Below are 16106 nucleotides of genomic sequence, written 5' to 3'. Positions count from 1 at the left end.
CTCTCCCGTGCGTCATCGAAGAGCGCCACCGTGAAGCGCCTCGTAGGACCTGTAGCCTTTCAAAGCCGCGGCCTCCCGCGGCCCTGCCCCGTCAAGCGAGCCAATTTTGGCCGCTGCCCAGCTCCGCTTCGCGGCGATTGCAGCCCCCGCTTCCAAACAAAGCAGCCTGCCGAGTTTCTTCGACCCTGCATGCATCTAGCGGACCGAGATGCACGCACCTCGGCCAACAGGACGGGGAAACGCAACAAATCCAAAGATGGCGGCCAAAAGGAGCTGCGAGCGAGTGTAAATGCAGGCCTCTTCGAGTCTGCACTCCCTTGTCTTCTTTGCCACTCATTCGTACAGCTACCTCTCTGCCTCGCACCAATCACCCCATTCGACTCTCTCATCACTCCAGTGAGTCCTTGAAGCGTTCAGGCTTCTAGCCTCCGAGCTGACGCCCGAGCCTCAATCACATCCCACAGTCATGCGCTCTCAGATCCTCGCCCTTGCCCTCGTGGCCCTCCTGTCCACCTCCCTCGTCTCGGCAGCACCCTGCGCTGGGCACAAGAACGGCGGAGGAGGCTTGGATGTCGACATCCTCTCTGGAAACGGCAAGAACTCGGGCATCATCTCGTCGGGCAACGACAATGGCTTCCATCAGGGCGACAACTCGTCGTACGAGTCGTCTTAGGCGTGGCAGTGCTCTAGGCTCCGTCGCACCCCAGATCCAGCTACTCTATTGTGCACTGATCACTCTTGCTCTAACGTAGCTGCAATACCATTACCTCTGCCTTACAACAGCGCTTCGTCCCGTATCCTCTCGTCTGCTGAGCTTCGTCACGGTTTGATCGTTGGCTAGCTTTGCCGCCGTCTATTCTCAAGTGCTGCAGTACTCGTTGATCATCATCAATTGTAGTGATTCTACTGTATAGCGTGCATGATCTAGAGGAAATGAAAGAGGGGGAGCACTGAGAGCTACATTGTGGATAACGAGAAGAATGGATAATACATGAGGGTGATGAGGGTGATTCGGCAGACAGATGCAGAGCGAGGGAAGTGCCATGCTGGTACGTCGAATGATGTCGAGCTGACGAGGACCTGATGGCCAAGTCGCTTCTTTACAGCACGTAGCGGAATGTTTTGTCCTTGAAATCGGTGGGCTCGTGTTGCAGCTCACTCGCGGCACCGCCTTGTACGATGCCGCTCTCTTCTGGCGTGGCTGTCTCCTTGATCTGATTCTTGCTTTGTCCGCTTTGAACCTCAACGGCGGCAGGGTATCCAGCCTTGTCTCGCTGCATGTTCCAGAAGGTGTGAATACCGTAGATGAGAGCCAAAGAGAGTGCAGCGCCACAGAGGGTCGCAATGATGATGATCTTGGCTGTGCGATAGACTGGCGTCTCTTGAGCGAGGAAGGTCAGAGGTCCGATGATGTTGCCTGCTGCGTAGGCGACTTGAGCCACAACGGCGAAGACGACACGCTTGCCATGCGAGCCTACGGCGGCTGAGTTGAAGCTGTACAGGGCTACAACGGCCGGTGAGCCAAAGTTCAAGAGTGTATAGCCAACCATGTGGACCGCCTTGCCTACCGTTGCCGAGTACATGAGGGCAGCGCCGACGATAGCTACTGCGAGTAGTACAATGCCACCAATCGCACGAGAGCGGGTGAAGAGGGCGACACCGATGAAGGTGATGACGGATACGACTTGACAGCCTCCAGGAGCCAGAGTGAGGAGCAGAGATTGTCCCACTGGGAAGCCGAAGCCAGAGATGAGCTGCAGAGAGTAGGCCGTGACACCTCCATTGGGAATGGAGCCCAAGGTGAGACCAAGGAAGATGATATAGAGGCGTGGATCAAGGAGAGCCTCTGCAGCGTCTTTGAGCATGCGTCGATAGTCGTGAGTCTCTTGAGCGATGTTGCTTGCGGCTAGATGGGTATCACGGTAAGGGGCGGCGATGCGCTCGCGCTCAGTATAAAGGCGGGATCGCGTCGGATCCAGCGGCACAACAAAGGCGGCAAGGAGGCCAACAAAGATGGTGATGCCGCCGAGAATGAGGTAGAGCTGACGCCAGATGGCAACGGAAGCTGTGGCAGCTGAGCGACTCGTGAGCAGACCATGCGACACACCGCCGCCAATGATAAGGGCCACGCCGTTGAACGAGTACCAAATGGCGGTGCGGCTGATTGTTTCCTTCTTGGTGTAGGCGCGGCCGACGAGAATGATGAAGGCCGGTACGATGGCTGCCTCGAAGAAGCCGAGGAAGAATCTTGCAGCGAGAATGCCGCTGTAGTCGTGGCAAGCGGCGTGGCACATAGCGACAGCTCCCTGCGGAAGTGAGAGCGGATCAGTACGGGTGAGAAGGCATGGCTAGAGCGCAATGATTACCCACCCAGATGGACACGGCTCCTCCGACGACGGCTGCTAGACTGACGCGCTGCAGCAAGAGCCACCAGATGGGCAAACCAGCGAGCATGCCGAAGTAGTAGATGGAGGCAGCCCACGAGTACTCGTTGCTGATGAGCTGGAGATCCTGCGTGAGGCCGAGCAAGGCCGCATACGAGAGAATGGCCTTGTCGAGGTATTGAAGCATGATGATGACGCACATCAGAGGCAAGACTGTGAGGTCCGTCTTCAAAAGAACCCTCTTGTTGGCTCTGTGAATCTCGTCTGGACTGTAGACGCTGTTGTTGGTCACCGTAGCGTCACCATGTCCATGGCCGCTATCGCTAGGAGGTACTTCTTTCGTCGAGGAAAGGACGCGGGGAAGCTGACGGGAAGGTCGACCATCCATGGATGCCGCATTGCCTCCATGTGCTGTACCAGCAGCGTCGACGAAGGGTCGCACACCCGACTGTAGAGAAGGGCGAGGGTACTGGGCGGAGCTACGGCGCGAGCCGCCCGTTGGATCGATGAGGGTTGCCATGGCGTGGAAGAAGCGCGAAAGTCTAGAAGCTCGGGGCGAAGGGATGGTCGAAGGGGATGTCGTCGACCCTGCTCTTAAGTCGTCGTTGCCATTCATACTATCTCGATGACGAATGAAGGCAGAGCCAGGGCGAGGGCGGGGTCTACAGCGCCTACAGCGTCTACAGCGTTGGGAGAGAGCTTGGCGGCACTAGGCAACAAAGGCGCAATTGCGGTGGAAAGCGTCGGCTTGCGGCAGCGTCGGCGTAGTCCCAGGCGTGGGAGCAAGGAGATATCAAAGAAGAGGAGGGAGAGGGCAGCTCGCCAGGGTATAGCGGCACACAAGGGAGGAGAACGAGAGGCGACAAAAAGGATGGTACGAAAGGAGAGGAGGGGAGAGACGTGTGATCAACACGATCGTTGCTCGATTGCTGCTGCCTGCCGTCCGTCCTGCAGCCCGGTCGTGCATGAGCCGGCCAGTCGACCGTCCTCTCAGCCGACCCAAATTTGTCCCGCTTCGACTCGACGCTCGACTCGAGGCCGCCGCTCGAGTTGATTGCGTGCACCCTGCCTGGCATCAAAAGAAGACGCCGAACCGCCGCGGCCACCGCGGGCTGGCGGCCTCGTACGTACGGAGAGGCCTACGACGAGCCTTGGCCAGCCAGCCAGAGCACAGCGCTTTTCGTACGCACGACTGAGGTCGCGTGAGTCTCACTGATGGAAGTGCGCAAGATTGACACCCAGACCAAGCAAAGACAAGTGTGTCACGCTGATGTGCGGGGGGACTGAATCATGCTCTTCTGTCGCACTTCAGCATCCCGCCTCAGGGCCCGGCCCCTTGATCAACGCCTTGTGAGCTTGAGCCAATCGGCTGTTTGCTTCCTGACCTTGGCGAATGCAGGTTTCATGAGCTCGAGCCGCTGATCAAGGCCAAACTCTTCGTCGCTTCTGGACGCTGGACCACGGCCGTGCAGCGGGCCAAGGATGAGCTCTCGCCTGCATGCTTTCCTGGGTTTCAAAGGCTTGGCTGATCCAGCTCTGCCTCCCCTTGCCGTAGAGAGCAGGGGCTTTCCGGGCCGAAACGAATACAGAGATCAGCTCACACCAGGTCTGGGTCGGGGCCCCTGGGACCCCAGCCTCGCCCACACCTTCGCTGCCTTGGGACAATGAAGGAGCAGTCGACACGAAGAGGCAATACGAGCATCATGATTTTCGAATCCTTGAAGTTGAGCAGTAGCTAGATACAATGAGATGAGCGAGGCGACTAAGATGAACGCGTCCGAGTACAGAGGATCATGGGGCAATGAAAGCAAGGGGAAAGGGTCTCACACTCCTTCCGGAGAGACCACTGAGGGGCAAGCACGGAGCGCCTGCTTCTTGTGCAAGTCTCAGATGGTCTAGGCAGAGAGACGGCGCTCCAGCTCTGGACCGAATGTCTGCTCGTTGAGGGCTCGCTGGATCGACCCCTTCTGCGTCATGCGGATGGGGCGAGATGCGTCGGTCACGATGCAGTTTGAAGGGTGCAGAACGCTGGGGTAGTGGAGAAGCTTATCGTTGATGTACGTCGTAGACTTGAGCAAGGCGGCTTCCTCCTCCTTGGTCATGGGACTAGCCTCCTCCTTGTCGAGCTCAATGACGGCGCCGAGACCTGCTTTGCCATTGCCAATGACGGTGACACCGCGCACGGCTTCGAAGCCCAAGTCGTCACGCAAGTCCTTGGTGAGTTGCTCCTCGATCTCGAGGGCACGAGCGGCTGTGCCATGTGTGCAGCGAATCCAATCGTCTTGGCGGCCGGCAAAGGAGACCTATTGTGAGACAGTGGGCGCGTAGATAAGAGCAGCGAGGTCAGCAACACCGCACCTTCAGATCCTTGCAGCCTACCTCAGCGCTCTCACCAGGTCATCGTGAGGGCCAAAGGCGGGGAGAAGACGGAACGTGTCCGACGTATTCCAAGCCTTGATGGCGGGATTTCCTGGGTACGGCTCAAAGTTGACGGACCTGCGATGAGAACGGGAGAGGTGCCAATTAGACTCCTTTGGCTCTAGTCTGCTTCATCCACATCCTCGCTCGCACGTACTGGTTGAGTAGACCAGGGAAGGAATCCTTCAGCCAAAGCTCATGGACGTCCGAGTTGGGTTGCTTGCGGAATAGCATGTGCTCCTTGCGAGGCGGCAGCGGCTTAAGCCAGGTGGTGTGACCCGTCACATCCTTGCGGGCAAAGAAGAGGAGGCCAGCCTCTGTCGTAGCAAAGACCTGGAAGACGAGGAGTCCATGACGCTCGTAGCACTCGGCCTTCTCTTCGCTGACGGGTGCCGCGCCGGTATGGGCTTGATTGAGCTTCTCCACGGCCTTGCGCCACTCTTTTGGCGACTCGGGCTTGACGGACGTCTCGAGCATGTTCTGGAGACCTTGGGGAGAGCAGTAGAGGATGTCGGCCTCGGCGAGCCAGATCGAGTTGAGTGTGTCCTCGGCATCAGGCACGAGGAGCTGAGCTCGGTGCTGCTTGGTTGAAGGGTTGATCAAGGGGAAGGCGAGTGTGGTGCCGCACTTGAGTGCTCGCCAAACCGGATTCTGGAAGGAGAAGTGGAAGGGGAGCTGTGTGTGTGCGAGGGGTGAGATCGATCAGGAAACGCTCAATGGCTTCCAGGGTAAGCATGGCACTCACACTCGTCTGCAGCTGGCAGCGCCAACGCTTCTCAAACGGCGAGATCAAGGCCCACCATGCAGAGTCATGAGCGCTCATGTTGGCGGCAGCGAGGGGAAGGGGATAGAGCTTCGGAGTCGAGGTACTTCCAAAAGAGTGCAAGATGACGACTGGCGGCGGGTACGAGGCGGCAGAGGTCAGCATCCATCGTCTGGAGATGAGCTGCCTGAGCAGAGATGCTCGACTCACAAGGCTCTGGTTTGACCTGATGGAGAGCAGCAGGGACCAGGGAAGTTGCTTCACCTTCTGGCAGCGGTGGAAAGGGCAACGGAAGAAGTAAAGGAGCTTTGGTCAGCCGTCGGCTCAGGATTGCCTCCTATGTGCGGCCGTACTCACTTCGCACGCGGGCGAGCTGGACGAGAAGCTCATCCTCGGCGGTAAGACCAAGCATCACGGGCGGATGGCCATCCGATGAGGTACGAGTAAGGCTGAAGACTTGCGAGAGCCAATTGGGCTCCATGTCCGAGTGGATGATGCTCTGAGCGGTCGACTTCGCAATGAGCTCTGCGACCACCTCTGGTTGATGGACGGGCGAGATGAATTGGCAGGTGTACCCTAGGGCAGCAAGGGCCATCCAGGGTACAAGGGCCTCGTGCGTGGGCGAGATGAGGAAGACGACGGTTCGCTCGGCGGCAGGTGCGTCCTTGTTAGCTGGCGTGCTGAGGCCGAGCTTGCTAGCGAGCCAGGGTGCTGCTCGGTCACGAAGCGTTTTGAGCTCGCCGAAAGAGACGGTCTCAAAGCCATCGCTGACCGAGTTGCCGCGAGGTATCTTGAGCGCTGGCTCTTGAGGGGTATTCTTGGCCCAGAAGTCGATGCCCTCGAGGATGTCGGCGGGCAGGTCTTCGAGCTTGAAGTGATCGTTGGGTCGCAACGGCTTGGTCGTGGATGAGACGGTCATGACGACAAGCAGACGGTGAGGAGACAATGAGGCTGTTCAAGGGAGTGACAGGGTGGAGATCTCGAGTGCTAGTGAGCAGAGGTGTCAATGCTGAGCACAGCAAGCAAGTGAAGCAATGAGAGCAAGTGGGGTAGTTGTTGGAAGGGAAAGCAGGGCAAGATACAATTGAACCCCACTCAAGCGACGATTGACCTCGCTTTTCTCGACTTGGAGAGCAGACCGACTTGTTGAACCCTTTCTTCAGCTTGGCGGCGACGGCGGCGGCGAGTGCGAGCATGCCTGCTGCTGTTATTCCGTGTCGTCGTTGCGTTTGCTTGCGTTGCGAGGCGGAACTGGACGCGCCCCGCCTGGCTCTCGCGGCTTGAAGCTCCACTCAGCAGCCATCTTCGACTCGCGTCGAGTCGACGTCGAACGAACAGCTCAAGCGTGCATGCGTGCGTGCGGGAAGCAGTCGGCGACTAAATATTCGTGTGGCTATTCCCGGGAATTAGTGATGCTGAGCTACGAGGCGCAGATGCCGCTGCCATCTTGCAGGATCGGACCCTCGACGGTGTTGGCCCGCAACCCCGGGAATTGAGAGCTACTCAATCAGGGACGGCCAAACTCGTACTCCCTTCTGTACACCTGCGATCGACGGCCTGCCGTAGTCGGCTACATCGACGCTTGCACCTGCGTCCGCTTTCGCCCGCTCCGGGCCTGGCCTGCCTCAGCACGTTTGCCCTTGATGCTCTCACAGTCGGGTCGAGTCGAGAATAGCGGTCGGCGTCCAAAAAATCGTGCACACGCAGTCAGGAGCAACACATTGGAGCAGCCAGCCACGACGGAGCCTAAGCCTACGCCTACGCACACCTCCGCGTAACGCACACACCCTTCTTTGGGCTCCGTCTGGCCACATGCACTCTCGTCATCGTGCACATAGGATTCTCTTCGCTACCACGTTCACATGCGTTTGCGTGGCTCGACGATGAAGGTTTGTCCCGGCCGTCGAGATGTCCGCTTAAGAAGATCTGATGGCTGTTCAGGGTGCCGCGGCGGCCGCGGTGGAGCTCAGGGCGCCGCACCAACCAACCAACCAACGCGTTTCTCTCGCCCGCCCGGCGCCCTTGCCTGCCCGGGCCCCCGTCTCGCAGCCATAGCATAGGCCGCTGTGTCGCAGATTCGTCAGGGTTCGACACAAGGCCGGCCCCATCTCTCTTTGCAGCAGTGCGTTTTCTCGGTGTTGATGTTGGCTATGACGTCTGGTCCAATTTCCGCCACACACTTGGCCGCCTGGTGCGTGCTCGTTGCCTTGCTGACCTGGGACGCGACCTGCAAACGTCGACGGTCAGCGGACTTTGCGTGCTCTCGTCCCAGTCAGTCGGTCAGCGAGCGGGCGCCTGCCTTTCAGCACATTCAACACTCACGCTCAGCTCGCTCAACCTGCCCAGTGATCGTTTCCACGCCTCGAACCACTTCACTCGACACGCTGCCTTTAGCCCGCCCTCGTTCTCCTACGACTGACTCAAAGGCTATTCGCTCGATCTCGTTTCCTTCTTGCCTTCCTTTCCCCTCCTCACATCTCTCTCTTCTCAACGACCACCTACCACACACCTCTTCGCATCATCCCAGCAACAACAACCCGAGAGAGCTTGCCTTCCCCCTCTGGACCCCTTCCCACCACCAGCCCAGGCACGCACCGCTACTCCTCTCATCACCCAGTCTCCTACGGGCTATTTACGGTCATCACTACCACCACATCGCCCTCTAGACATTCTACTTGTGCACTCTCTCGCACGCGCATCCACACCGGCTTCGACACCAACTCTCACTCGTAGATTCTCCTCCCTCACTCTTCCACCATGAGAATCTCTCTCGCGGAAAACGCTACCGTCACGGCCTTCAGCCACCATTTGCCGGCTGAGCCGTACCTCGAGGTCCTCGAGCTCCTGGACTTGGCCCACATCAGGACTCTGATCCTCGCGGCTCTCACAGTCGGCGTCGTCTACATCTCTTCTGGCATGATCCAACATCTCCTCATGGCCACCGTCTTCTCGCCACTTCGCAGGCTTCAGAAGCCTCCAGTCAAGGCTGGCAGCGGCTTCCTCGGCAAGCTTGTGACTGCCATGATGGGCAACTTGCCAGAGCTTCAAGAGCAAGATCCAGGTGTCAAGCAGATGGAGGTGAGTGTAGCAAAGCTTTCGATGTTGAGCGCCGTCTGCAACCCTCGACGACGACGACGTTGAGTGTCTGCGATGCCGTGACTCCCACGCTTCGGTTGAAGCTGGAGCGGGGCGGCAGGTACCACTGCCTTGGGCCCAAGCAGGAGGCGTACCAACGTCGGGGCCCAGCCTCATTCTTTTCTTGCTTCCCTCCACACGACGCTAATCATGCTCGCTCCTTGCCGCACAGTGGACCGACAAGTACGGCGGCGTCGTGAGCTATCGCGGCATGATCGGTACTCGCCGTCTGCTCGTTTCAGATCCAAAAGCTCTGCAGCATGTCCTTATGAACTCGTACAACTTTCCCAAGCCTGCTGGCCTGCGTGCTGCGCTAGCCAACATCCTCGGCGAAGGTGTCCTCACCGCTGAAGGACATAAGCACAAGATCCAACGCAAGATGGTCAATCCTACCTTCAACAACGCCTCGGTCCGCCAGTTCACGCCCGTCTTCAATCGCCACGCTCGTGCACTCGTCAAGGCCGTCGACGAGCTCTACCACAACAAAGATCACGAGGCTCTCTCGCCAGCAACGGACCGTCTTCAGGGCGCCTTCCGCAAACGCAATCTAGGCACCGTAATCGACGTGCTCCACTGGACCTCGCGCACTACCCTCGACGTCATCGGCGAGACGGCATTCTCCTATGACCTGGCGGCTCTCAAGAGTGGCGAGAACGGTACGGCAATCGCAGCCTCCTTCAACAAGATGATGACCCACGTTGGGGAGCTCACCATCAAGGAGCGTGCGCTGCTTCACATCGAGCAATTCTCCTTCTTCGATGGTCACCGCCCTCTCAAGACCTCGTTCAACAAGTCGGCCATCGACACGCAAAAGACGGTAGAGGACGTAGCTGGCCGCATGATCGACGAACAGAAGAAAGCCCAGGTCGTCGAGGAGTCGGACCTCCTCAGCGGCATTCTCGCCTGCAATGAAGACCCCAAAGTGCCCGCTTCGCAGCGCATGTCCCGCCGCGAAGTCCTTGGACAGCTCACCACGCTCATCCTGGCCGGCCACGAGACGACGTCTACCTCCCTCACCTGGACGCTGTGGGCCCTCGCTACCCACCCTGAGATCCAGACGAGGCTACGTGACGAGATCAAGGACTTCTGGTGCGATGTCGATGACGACCTCCTCTTCGACGAGATCCACGAGCTCGAGTACCTCGACCGTGTCACCTCGGAGACTCTGCGCCTTCACCCTCCTGTTCACTCGACGAACCGTGAGCCGGCCAAGGACGGGTACATTCCCCTCTCCAAGCCTATCAGGCAGGCTGACGGCACGCTCACTGACCGCGTGCTTGTGAGCAAAGGCCAGCCTCTGATCCTCAGCGTCGTGGTCTATAACCGCCGCAAGGACATCTGGGGCGAAGACGCCATGGAGTTCAAGCCGGACCGTTGGCTCAACCTCCCCGAGGCCGTCACCAAGTCGGGCATCCCGGGTGGACACCTCGCCTTCATCTCTGGGCCGAGGAATTGCGTGGGCAGCAAGTTCGCCCTGACCGAGTTCAAGGTCATCCTTGCTCACCTTCTAAGAAGATTCGAGTTCATGCCACTGCCAGAGGACCTGGTGGATATCTCAAGCAAGCAGATCATCGTTACCAGGCCGAGGGTCAAGGGACTCGAGAGTGAGGGGACACAGATGCCTCTGCTCATCAAGCCCATTAAGGAGGCATAAGCCCACGACGACTCTGGATCGATGCACCCGCTCTCTTACCTGATTCGTACCAAAACTCATTCATAGACTACCTAGCATTGTCTTCCTTTGGAAGGCGGACTCGTCGTCTTCGGCTTCTTCATTCACGCACCGCCTCTTCATTAGACCTTTGAGTGTCTCTGTATCATCTACTCATGCTCGGCTTCTCTTCTTTTCTTTTGTCTCTCATTGCTTCAATCAGGATCAGGTAGCGCAGCGCAATTGCCTCACTGCTTTTCCTTGCTCGTCTCACGTCAGCCTTTGAAAGCTTGATCTGTCCACGAGTGCTATTGGCGAGCGACGAAAAGCAGATTCAGAGCAGTACGGGGGTACGGTACAGCTGAACGATGCTGCGACTAGCTGGATAGATGGGTAGTGATTCCTTCACCTCGTTCCTCCCGTTCGCCTCCCTCCTACAGCCTCCTCGAGGTTCTCTCGCGCAGCAGGACCATGCTGAATTTCCCGACCTGCCGTCTTTGTCTTCTTCTACTGCGCAGCAACCGGTGCTGCCGGGGAGCGATCAGCGGAGGACTCGGCGGGAGCTCCAGCCGCGGTACCGTTGTCGGTCGCGGCAGTAGCTGCGATGGGCACATCGGTGGATGAAGAGGTGGCAGCCGCAGCAGCGGGCGTTGCTCCGATGGCCCTGAATTTGTCGGTAGCGTAGAGGAGCTTGTCCATGATTCCTGGCTCCTTGGATGCGTGGCCCGCATCCGGTACAATGAAGAACTGCGGTCGGGGAGCGATGGGGATGAAGAAGAACTGGTTAGATGCTTCTCTGCTCGACCGTTGCTGCCCCTCCGCCTCAATGGCTCTACACTCACCTCCAGCTTCCTTCCCCCCTCTGCGCTCTGTAGCCAAGCATTGCGTAGATCCCAAGCAGTCTTCGCTGGGCAGACAACGTCGTACCTTCCTTGCACTACGACGGTAGGGATATGAGCAATCTTGGCGATGTTGCTGGGCTTGAGCAGCTCGCCGTCATCCATCCAGCCCCCGTGTTGGAAGAAGTGGGACTCGATGCGGGCGAATTGGAGAGTCCACTGCCGCGTATGGGGACAAGGACACAGTGGTGGGAAGGTCAGTGGTTGAGCAGGCAATGGGTCAGGAGAGATCGAGCACTGCGCTACAAGCACACACCTTGTCATCGTCGCCGCGCTTGATGTGTTGCTGATCGAGGTAGAGCTTGGAAGTTGCATTCTCGAAGGTAGACCAGCGTCGGGCTGCTGCGAGGCGGACGTCGGGATCATCGCTTGTGAGGCGCTTGTAGTAGGCCTCGATGATGTCACCTCGCTCTGCGGCTGGGATGTGCTCAAAGTAAGGCTGATGTTGCTCCGGCCAGATGTAGCTGGTTCCCTCCTGATAGAAGAAGAGCAGCTCCGCCCTCCTCAATGTAAAGATGCCCCTCAGGATCAACGCAGACACTCTCTGCGGATGCTTCTGTGCATAGGCAAGGGACAAGGTCGATCCCCACGAACCGCCAAAGACGTGCCACTTGTCTGCTCTAGCCACCTCCGTCCTAAGTCGCTCGATATCATCGACGAGGTGCCAGGTGGTGTTGGCGGTGAGCTCTGCAGCTGGAGTCGACTTGCCGGAGCCGCGTTGGTCGAAGGTGAGGATCTGGTAGTGCTTCGGGTCAAACCAACGGCGGTCGTCCTCTGAGCAGCCACCACCTGGGCCACCGTGGAGAAAGACGACTGCAGGAGAGGAGCAAAAGGTTTGATCAGCTTGTGCCAGGCTGGTATGGACTTGACTTTGGGCTCACCCGGGTATCCGCCCTCCTTGCCCGACAGCTCCCAGTAGATCTCGTGATTACCCTCGGCCTCAGAAGAGACCTTGAGCGTGCCCGTCTTGTAGGGCTCGATGGCAGGGTAAAGGGTCCTGAGCTTTGACCTGGCGCCGCTGAGGGAGCGAGCGGACGAGGAATAGTTGGGCAAATGAGCGCCAGCTGCGGCCTCGGGCGGGGTTTCATCCTTGGGCGGGGCTTGGGGCGGGCTGCGCGAGGACGCTGTTGCTGCGCCCTTGTTGGCGTTTGGCTGCGTTGGAGTTGGAGCTGAAGCTGAGCCTGGAGCTGGTCCGGTTGTGGAAGATGCAGCACCAGCTGACTGAGCCGCAGCTTCTGTTGAGGATGGCGCAGGTGTGGGCTGATTGGTAGCCGTAGCGCTGCTGCCATTGGTAGTCGTCGCCGGAGCTGAGCCCTTGGCGGGATCAGAAGCAGGTGCCTTACCGCTGAAGGACCTTGAGAGACGATTCTTGAACTTGGCAAGGGCATTGGGTCCGCTCATGGCTGCGATGACGCTGTGCGTTGGAGTAGCGAGGAGGAAGCTAGATGACGGATTGAGCGGCTGTGCCGAATATGATGATGCTCGCAGTACTCCAATGGCAGCTGACGAGCGTGCGAGCGATATGGATGTGATGGTGAGTAGGTGACGAGAGGGAGGAGGAGATGAGGACAGTAAGGCGGCGACGTGCAGTCCGCCCTGGCGCTCGCTGCCTCCTCACCGGCCAGAGTGTTGCTTTCCTCGGCGCAGCAGGACGGCCGGCGACAACGCCGAGATGGGAGAAGAGCGACAAAGGGGGGCAAGCAAGAGCAGCAACGGCAAGCAGCTTCAACGGACCTTCGTTGGCCTCGCCTTCATCTTGTCCCTTCACAACTACCATTCGGCGAGGCCATCTCGTACCGCCTAACGCTCACTTCGCAGCCGCCTCCGCCTCGCTGCGTCACTGCATCGCGCAGCAAGATGGTCATCTCGCCAAGGCACGATAGTAGTTATGCTGTGCCGATGCGGATCCATCTCAACATGAAGAGGTCAGGCAAGTCATCTCCATCGTCTGCCGTCAATGCTCTTTCGAGATCGCGAGGCTAGCTGTGCTCCTCCTTCGTGGGTGTGTTGTGAGCGAGGAGGACCGTGCAGAGACAATCGATCTCAGTCTTGTTCGTCGTCCGTCGTGCGGGGCAAGAGAGGGCGAATCAGGCGGAGCCCGAGGTCGAAGTGTCGATCTTTCTTGGCTTTGGCTCGAGCGGCGGCCTGCCGGGAGTAACGGACGTGGACGAGGCTTTTTAGGCTGCAGCTTGGGCCAATGCAGGACCAGACAAGACAGGATGGTGACTCTAAACCCAGCTCTCACGCTCACGGCTCTGAGGCGGACTCCTTCGTCTATTCCTACGCTTCATTTCATGTCCTGGATGCTGCTTTGGTAGTACCGAGTCATCGAGCCATCACTCAGACTCTTTCTCGTCCGTCTCTAGCCCACGCCTTCTCCGGAGAGCGCCACTTGGTCCCTGCTCGGCGTCTCCCAGCGGCCCCGCTTTTGCTTCCCCGCCGCCCACCGATCAGACAAGGCGCTGGGCTGTCTTGGACACCTCAGGAACTGCAGCCACACCAGACAGCAAAGGGGACAAGCTTCAGCTTTAGTGCGTCGAAGAGAGCCTCTTCAGTAGCTTGCCAAGTCATCCTCATCCTCCCTTCGCAGCCGGCATGGGTGACGAAGCCACGCCGGTTGCGAGTACCACCTTGCCTCGGTCGTCTAGAGGGCTGGGATCTCGTCGTCTTTACTTGGCCGTAGACTGCGGCGGATCAAAGGCAGCCGCAGCCATTGCTATCTCGTCCGTAGAGCCGGGCAAGCCACCCTCCTTCCTCTCTCGAGGTTTCGGCGGTGCCGCCAACTATACCGATGTGGGCTTGGATCGCTTTCTCCTCAGCGTCAGAGAGGCAGTCGAAAACGCTCTAGATGAGGCGCAAATCGAGTGGAGAACAGACAAGACCACCTCAAATGCTCGCTCCTCATCCCAAGCCTCGACCTTCTCATCGGCGGAGCTCACCAAAGTGGACCCCCTCTCAGCAAACCGCATCGCCCCCTTCCCCCAACTCTTCTACGCAGCATGGCTCGGAATCGCAGGTGTCGACTCGCCGCTCAACATCTCCGTCCTGTCGCCTCACCTCTCCCGCCTGCTCTGCATACCGTATCCCTCTTCCCGCCTCATAGTAGCCAACGACACCAGCCTCTTGGCATCGCCCGTCATGGAGAGAGATGGGAACTCTCCACCAGACGCTGTACGCGAGGGCGTCGTCTGCATCGCTGGGACCGGATCCATCGTTATGTCGTTCCGGAGCAGAAACCAGCCGCAGCCGGGCACGAGTCATGGGGCGACGACAGAGACGCTCAGCCCTGGATCGAGCAGCAAGAGCGGTACCAATAGCTTGCTCGAGGCTGTAGGCAGGGTGGGGGGATTTGGGTGGCTTCTTGGAGACGAGGCGGGAGGCTACATGGTCGGTAGAAAGGCAGTGAGAGCTGTCCTTGATCAGGCAGATCGTGAGCGACTAAGCAGCGACGACAGCAGCGACGACGACGAAGAAGAAGAAGAAGCCGAGGACGGTGCAGCGAGAGATGGCCTGGGGATCGACCAGTCGAAGCTCTTCAGCGGGCTCGGCCGTTCAAAGGGACAGCATCTCCTGCGGGACCGCATTCTTGCTCACTGGAATCTCAACAGCACGGACGACCTCCTCGACACAGTCTACTCTAATGACATCGTAGTCCCAACCTCCTCTGGCCCAGGGGGCCAGCGAGCCTCTGTAGCAGCCTCAATGGCGTCCAGCGTGGCGAGCGACAGCCCCATCTCGGATCGTGCTCGAAAGGACACCACCGACGTTGACGGCATGGAACTCGATGACCCGTCGCACAGCCTCTTGCCTCCTGGAGCTCGCCTTCATCCCCCTTCAGTCAATGGTGGGAGCGTCAGCCCTATTCCTGCGATCGACAGCTACCCGAGCAGCCCAAGACGGCAGTCTGTATCTGACGAGGGGCACAAAGGAGCAGCAGCGACGTCAAACCTCTCCACCACCTCTGCAAAGAGTTGCTCAGAGCGCTGCCTCACGAGCCAGCAGCCCTCTAGCTCAGCCCTCAGTGCTGCTCTGGCCATTCCGCGCACAGCCACACAACCACCATCACCCGCTTCACCAGCCGAAGCAACTACTGCTGGCGCGCGTAAGCTCCGTCTGGCGTCTTTGGCCCCGCTCGTCTTCCATCTTGCCTTCACTCATGGCGACGCAATGTCGCTCGACCTACTCAAGGGAGAGATCAAGAGCATTGTGGATCAAATTGAACTCCTCCTGCAGAGGCCGAGGCGACCAAGACGGTCGAGGACTCTGAAGCGGACAGAGGCAGCGCCGTCCAAGGATGCGAATGGTCACGCCAACAGCAGCACCAGAGATGCTTCAACAGACCGAAAAGACAGTCGTCGCGTCCTCGCAGAGCAGTCAGTTCTCTGTCTTGGAGGCTCGCTGCTCGGCGTCGAGGGCTATCGTGGCCTCATGGTGGACGAGCTTAAGGCTAGAGGGTGGCGCTTCAAGCGTGTGGTGCATGTGGAAGATGTGGCTAAGAGGGGATGTGAGGCATTGGCGCGCGGGTGGGAGGGCGGTGCGGGAGGCGAGTGAGGAGAAGGAACAAGTGATGCAAATCATCACGGACGGTACACTACGCTACGCTACTTGGCAGCCTGCTCCCTTCATTGGGATGCTCGTTTTGAAGAATAGAATAGGACATCTCAAGCCATCTTCATGATTTGCAATGATGGCTCGCGTGCGTACGCCCCCTCCCTCGTCACTCTTCTCCCACTCGCCATCTTGCCAAGCTCACACGCACTCCAAGAAGCGTTGGCGGCATCATCGCTCATTCTCGACGCGGACTCTCAAGCGGATCTTATGATTCATCCGCTTCTCGATCAGCCGCTGCCGGCTAG

The 16106-nt window shown here is 58.8% G+C and overlaps 6 protein-coding genes across 6 annotated transcripts; 3 read left to right on the top strand and 3 right to left on the bottom strand.

Moving 5' to 3' along the window:
- The first annotated feature begins 359 nt into the window (after nucleotides 1-359).
- On the top strand, nucleotides 360-702 carry BDZ90DRAFT_230097 (hypothetical protein). Its single transcript, XM_025505336.1, has 2 exons — nucleotides 360-396; nucleotides 465-702. The coding sequence occupies exon 2, from the start codon at nucleotides 467-469 to the stop codon at nucleotides 671-673; it is 207 nt and encodes a 68-aa protein (XP_025365710.1). The 5' UTR covers nucleotides 360-396; nucleotides 465-466; the 3' UTR covers nucleotides 674-702.
- Nucleotides 703-1100: 398 nt separating this feature from the next.
- BDZ90DRAFT_215546 (MFS general substrate transporter) lies at nucleotides 1101-2772 on the bottom strand (the record flags this gene model as incomplete). The annotated part of the gene is made up of 2 exons (XM_025504239.1): nucleotides 1101-2306; nucleotides 2371-2772. 2 exons carry the CDS (start codon nucleotides 2770-2772, stop codon nucleotides 1101-1103), a joined length of 1608 nt encoding a protein of 535 aa, XP_025365709.1.
- Nucleotides 2773-4079: 1307 nt separating this feature from the next.
- Nucleotides 4080-5708, bottom strand: BDZ90DRAFT_230095 (hypothetical protein). The gene is made up of 4 exons (XM_025505335.1): nucleotides 5548-5708; nucleotides 4960-5477; nucleotides 4778-4880; nucleotides 4080-4687 (listed from the first exon to the last, which is right to left on the bottom strand). The coding sequence occupies exons 1-4, from the start codon at nucleotides 5623-5625 to the stop codon at nucleotides 4280-4282; spliced, it is 1107 nt and encodes a 368-aa protein (XP_025365708.1). The 5' UTR covers nucleotides 5626-5708; the 3' UTR covers nucleotides 4080-4279.
- A 2859-nt stretch (nucleotides 5709-8567) lies between these two features.
- BDZ90DRAFT_230093 (cytochrome P450) lies at nucleotides 8568-10616 on the top strand. Its single transcript, XM_025505334.1, has 2 exons — nucleotides 8568-8643; nucleotides 8873-10616. Exons 1-2 carry the CDS (start codon nucleotides 8587-8589, stop codon nucleotides 10352-10354), a joined length of 1539 nt encoding a protein of 512 aa, XP_025365707.1. The 5' UTR covers nucleotides 8568-8586; the 3' UTR covers nucleotides 10355-10616.
- A 14-nt stretch (nucleotides 10617-10630) lies between these two features.
- BDZ90DRAFT_230090 (peptidase S33, proline iminopeptidase 1) lies at nucleotides 10631-12847 on the bottom strand. The gene is made up of 4 exons (XM_025505333.1): nucleotides 12132-12847; nucleotides 11507-12063; nucleotides 11194-11409; nucleotides 10631-11098 (listed from the first exon to the last, which is right to left on the bottom strand). The coding sequence occupies exons 1-4, from the start codon at nucleotides 12649-12651 to the stop codon at nucleotides 10859-10861; spliced, it is 1533 nt and encodes a 510-aa protein (XP_025365706.1). The 5' UTR covers nucleotides 12652-12847; the 3' UTR covers nucleotides 10631-10858.
- Nucleotides 12848-13476: 629 nt separating this feature from the next.
- Nucleotides 13477-16058, top strand: BDZ90DRAFT_230089 (hypothetical protein). Its single transcript, XM_025505332.1, has one exon. The coding sequence runs from the start codon at nucleotides 13846-13848 to the stop codon at nucleotides 15799-15801; it is 1956 nt and encodes a 651-aa protein (XP_025365705.1). The 5' UTR covers nucleotides 13477-13845; the 3' UTR covers nucleotides 15802-16058.
- Nucleotides 16059-16106: the final 48 nt, after the last annotated feature.

This window comes from Jaminaea rosea (genome assembly GCF_003144245.1).
Source record: "Jaminaea rosea strain MCA 5214 unplaced genomic scaffold BDZ90scaffold_1, whole genome shotgun sequence".
Taxonomy (NCBI): Eukaryota; Fungi; Basidiomycota; class Exobasidiomycetes; order Microstromatales; genus Jaminaea; species Jaminaea rosea.
The sequence above is the reverse complement of the archived record's forward strand: the minus strand, read 5'-3'. Positions and strand labels throughout refer to the sequence as shown.

Coding starts and splice junctions, on each gene's coding strand:
- BDZ90DRAFT_230097 (XM_025505336.1), top strand. CDS start 467: ATGCGCTCTCAGATCCTCGCCCTTGCCCTCGTGGCCCTCCTGTCCACC.
- BDZ90DRAFT_230095 (XM_025505335.1), bottom strand. CDS start 5,625: ATGAGCGCTCATGACTCTGCATGGTGGGCCTTGATCTCGCCGTTTGAG. Junction 5,478..5,547: donor GCTGCCAGCTGCAGACGAGT/GTGAGTGCCATG, acceptor GCACACACACAG/CTCCCCTTCCACTTCTCCTT. Junction 4,881..4,959: donor TTCCCTGGTCTACTCAACCA/GTACGTGCGAGC, acceptor TTCTCATCGCAG/GTCCGTCAACTTTGAGCCGT.
- BDZ90DRAFT_230093 (XM_025505334.1), top strand. CDS start 8,587: ATGATGGGCAACTTGCCAGAGCTTCAAGAGCAAGATCCAGGTGTCAAG. Junction 8,644..8,872: donor CAGGTGTCAAGCAGATGGAG/GTGAGTGTAGCA, acceptor CTTGCCGCACAG/TGGACCGACAAGTACGGCGG.
- BDZ90DRAFT_230090 (XM_025505333.1), bottom strand. CDS start 12,651: ATGAGCGGACCCAATGCCCTTGCCAAGTTCAAGAATCGTCTCTCAAGG. Junction 11,410..11,506: donor AGCGCGGCGACGATGACAAG/GTGTGTGCTTGT, acceptor CATACGCGGCAG/TGGACTCTCCAATTCGCCCG. Junction 11,099..11,193: donor AGGGGGGAAGGAAGCTGGAG/GTGAGTGTAGAG, acceptor CCCCGACCGCAG/TTCTTCATTGTACCGGATGC.
- BDZ90DRAFT_230089 (XM_025505332.1), top strand. CDS start 13,846: ATGGGTGACGAAGCCACGCCGGTTGCGAGTACCACCTTGCCTCGGTCG.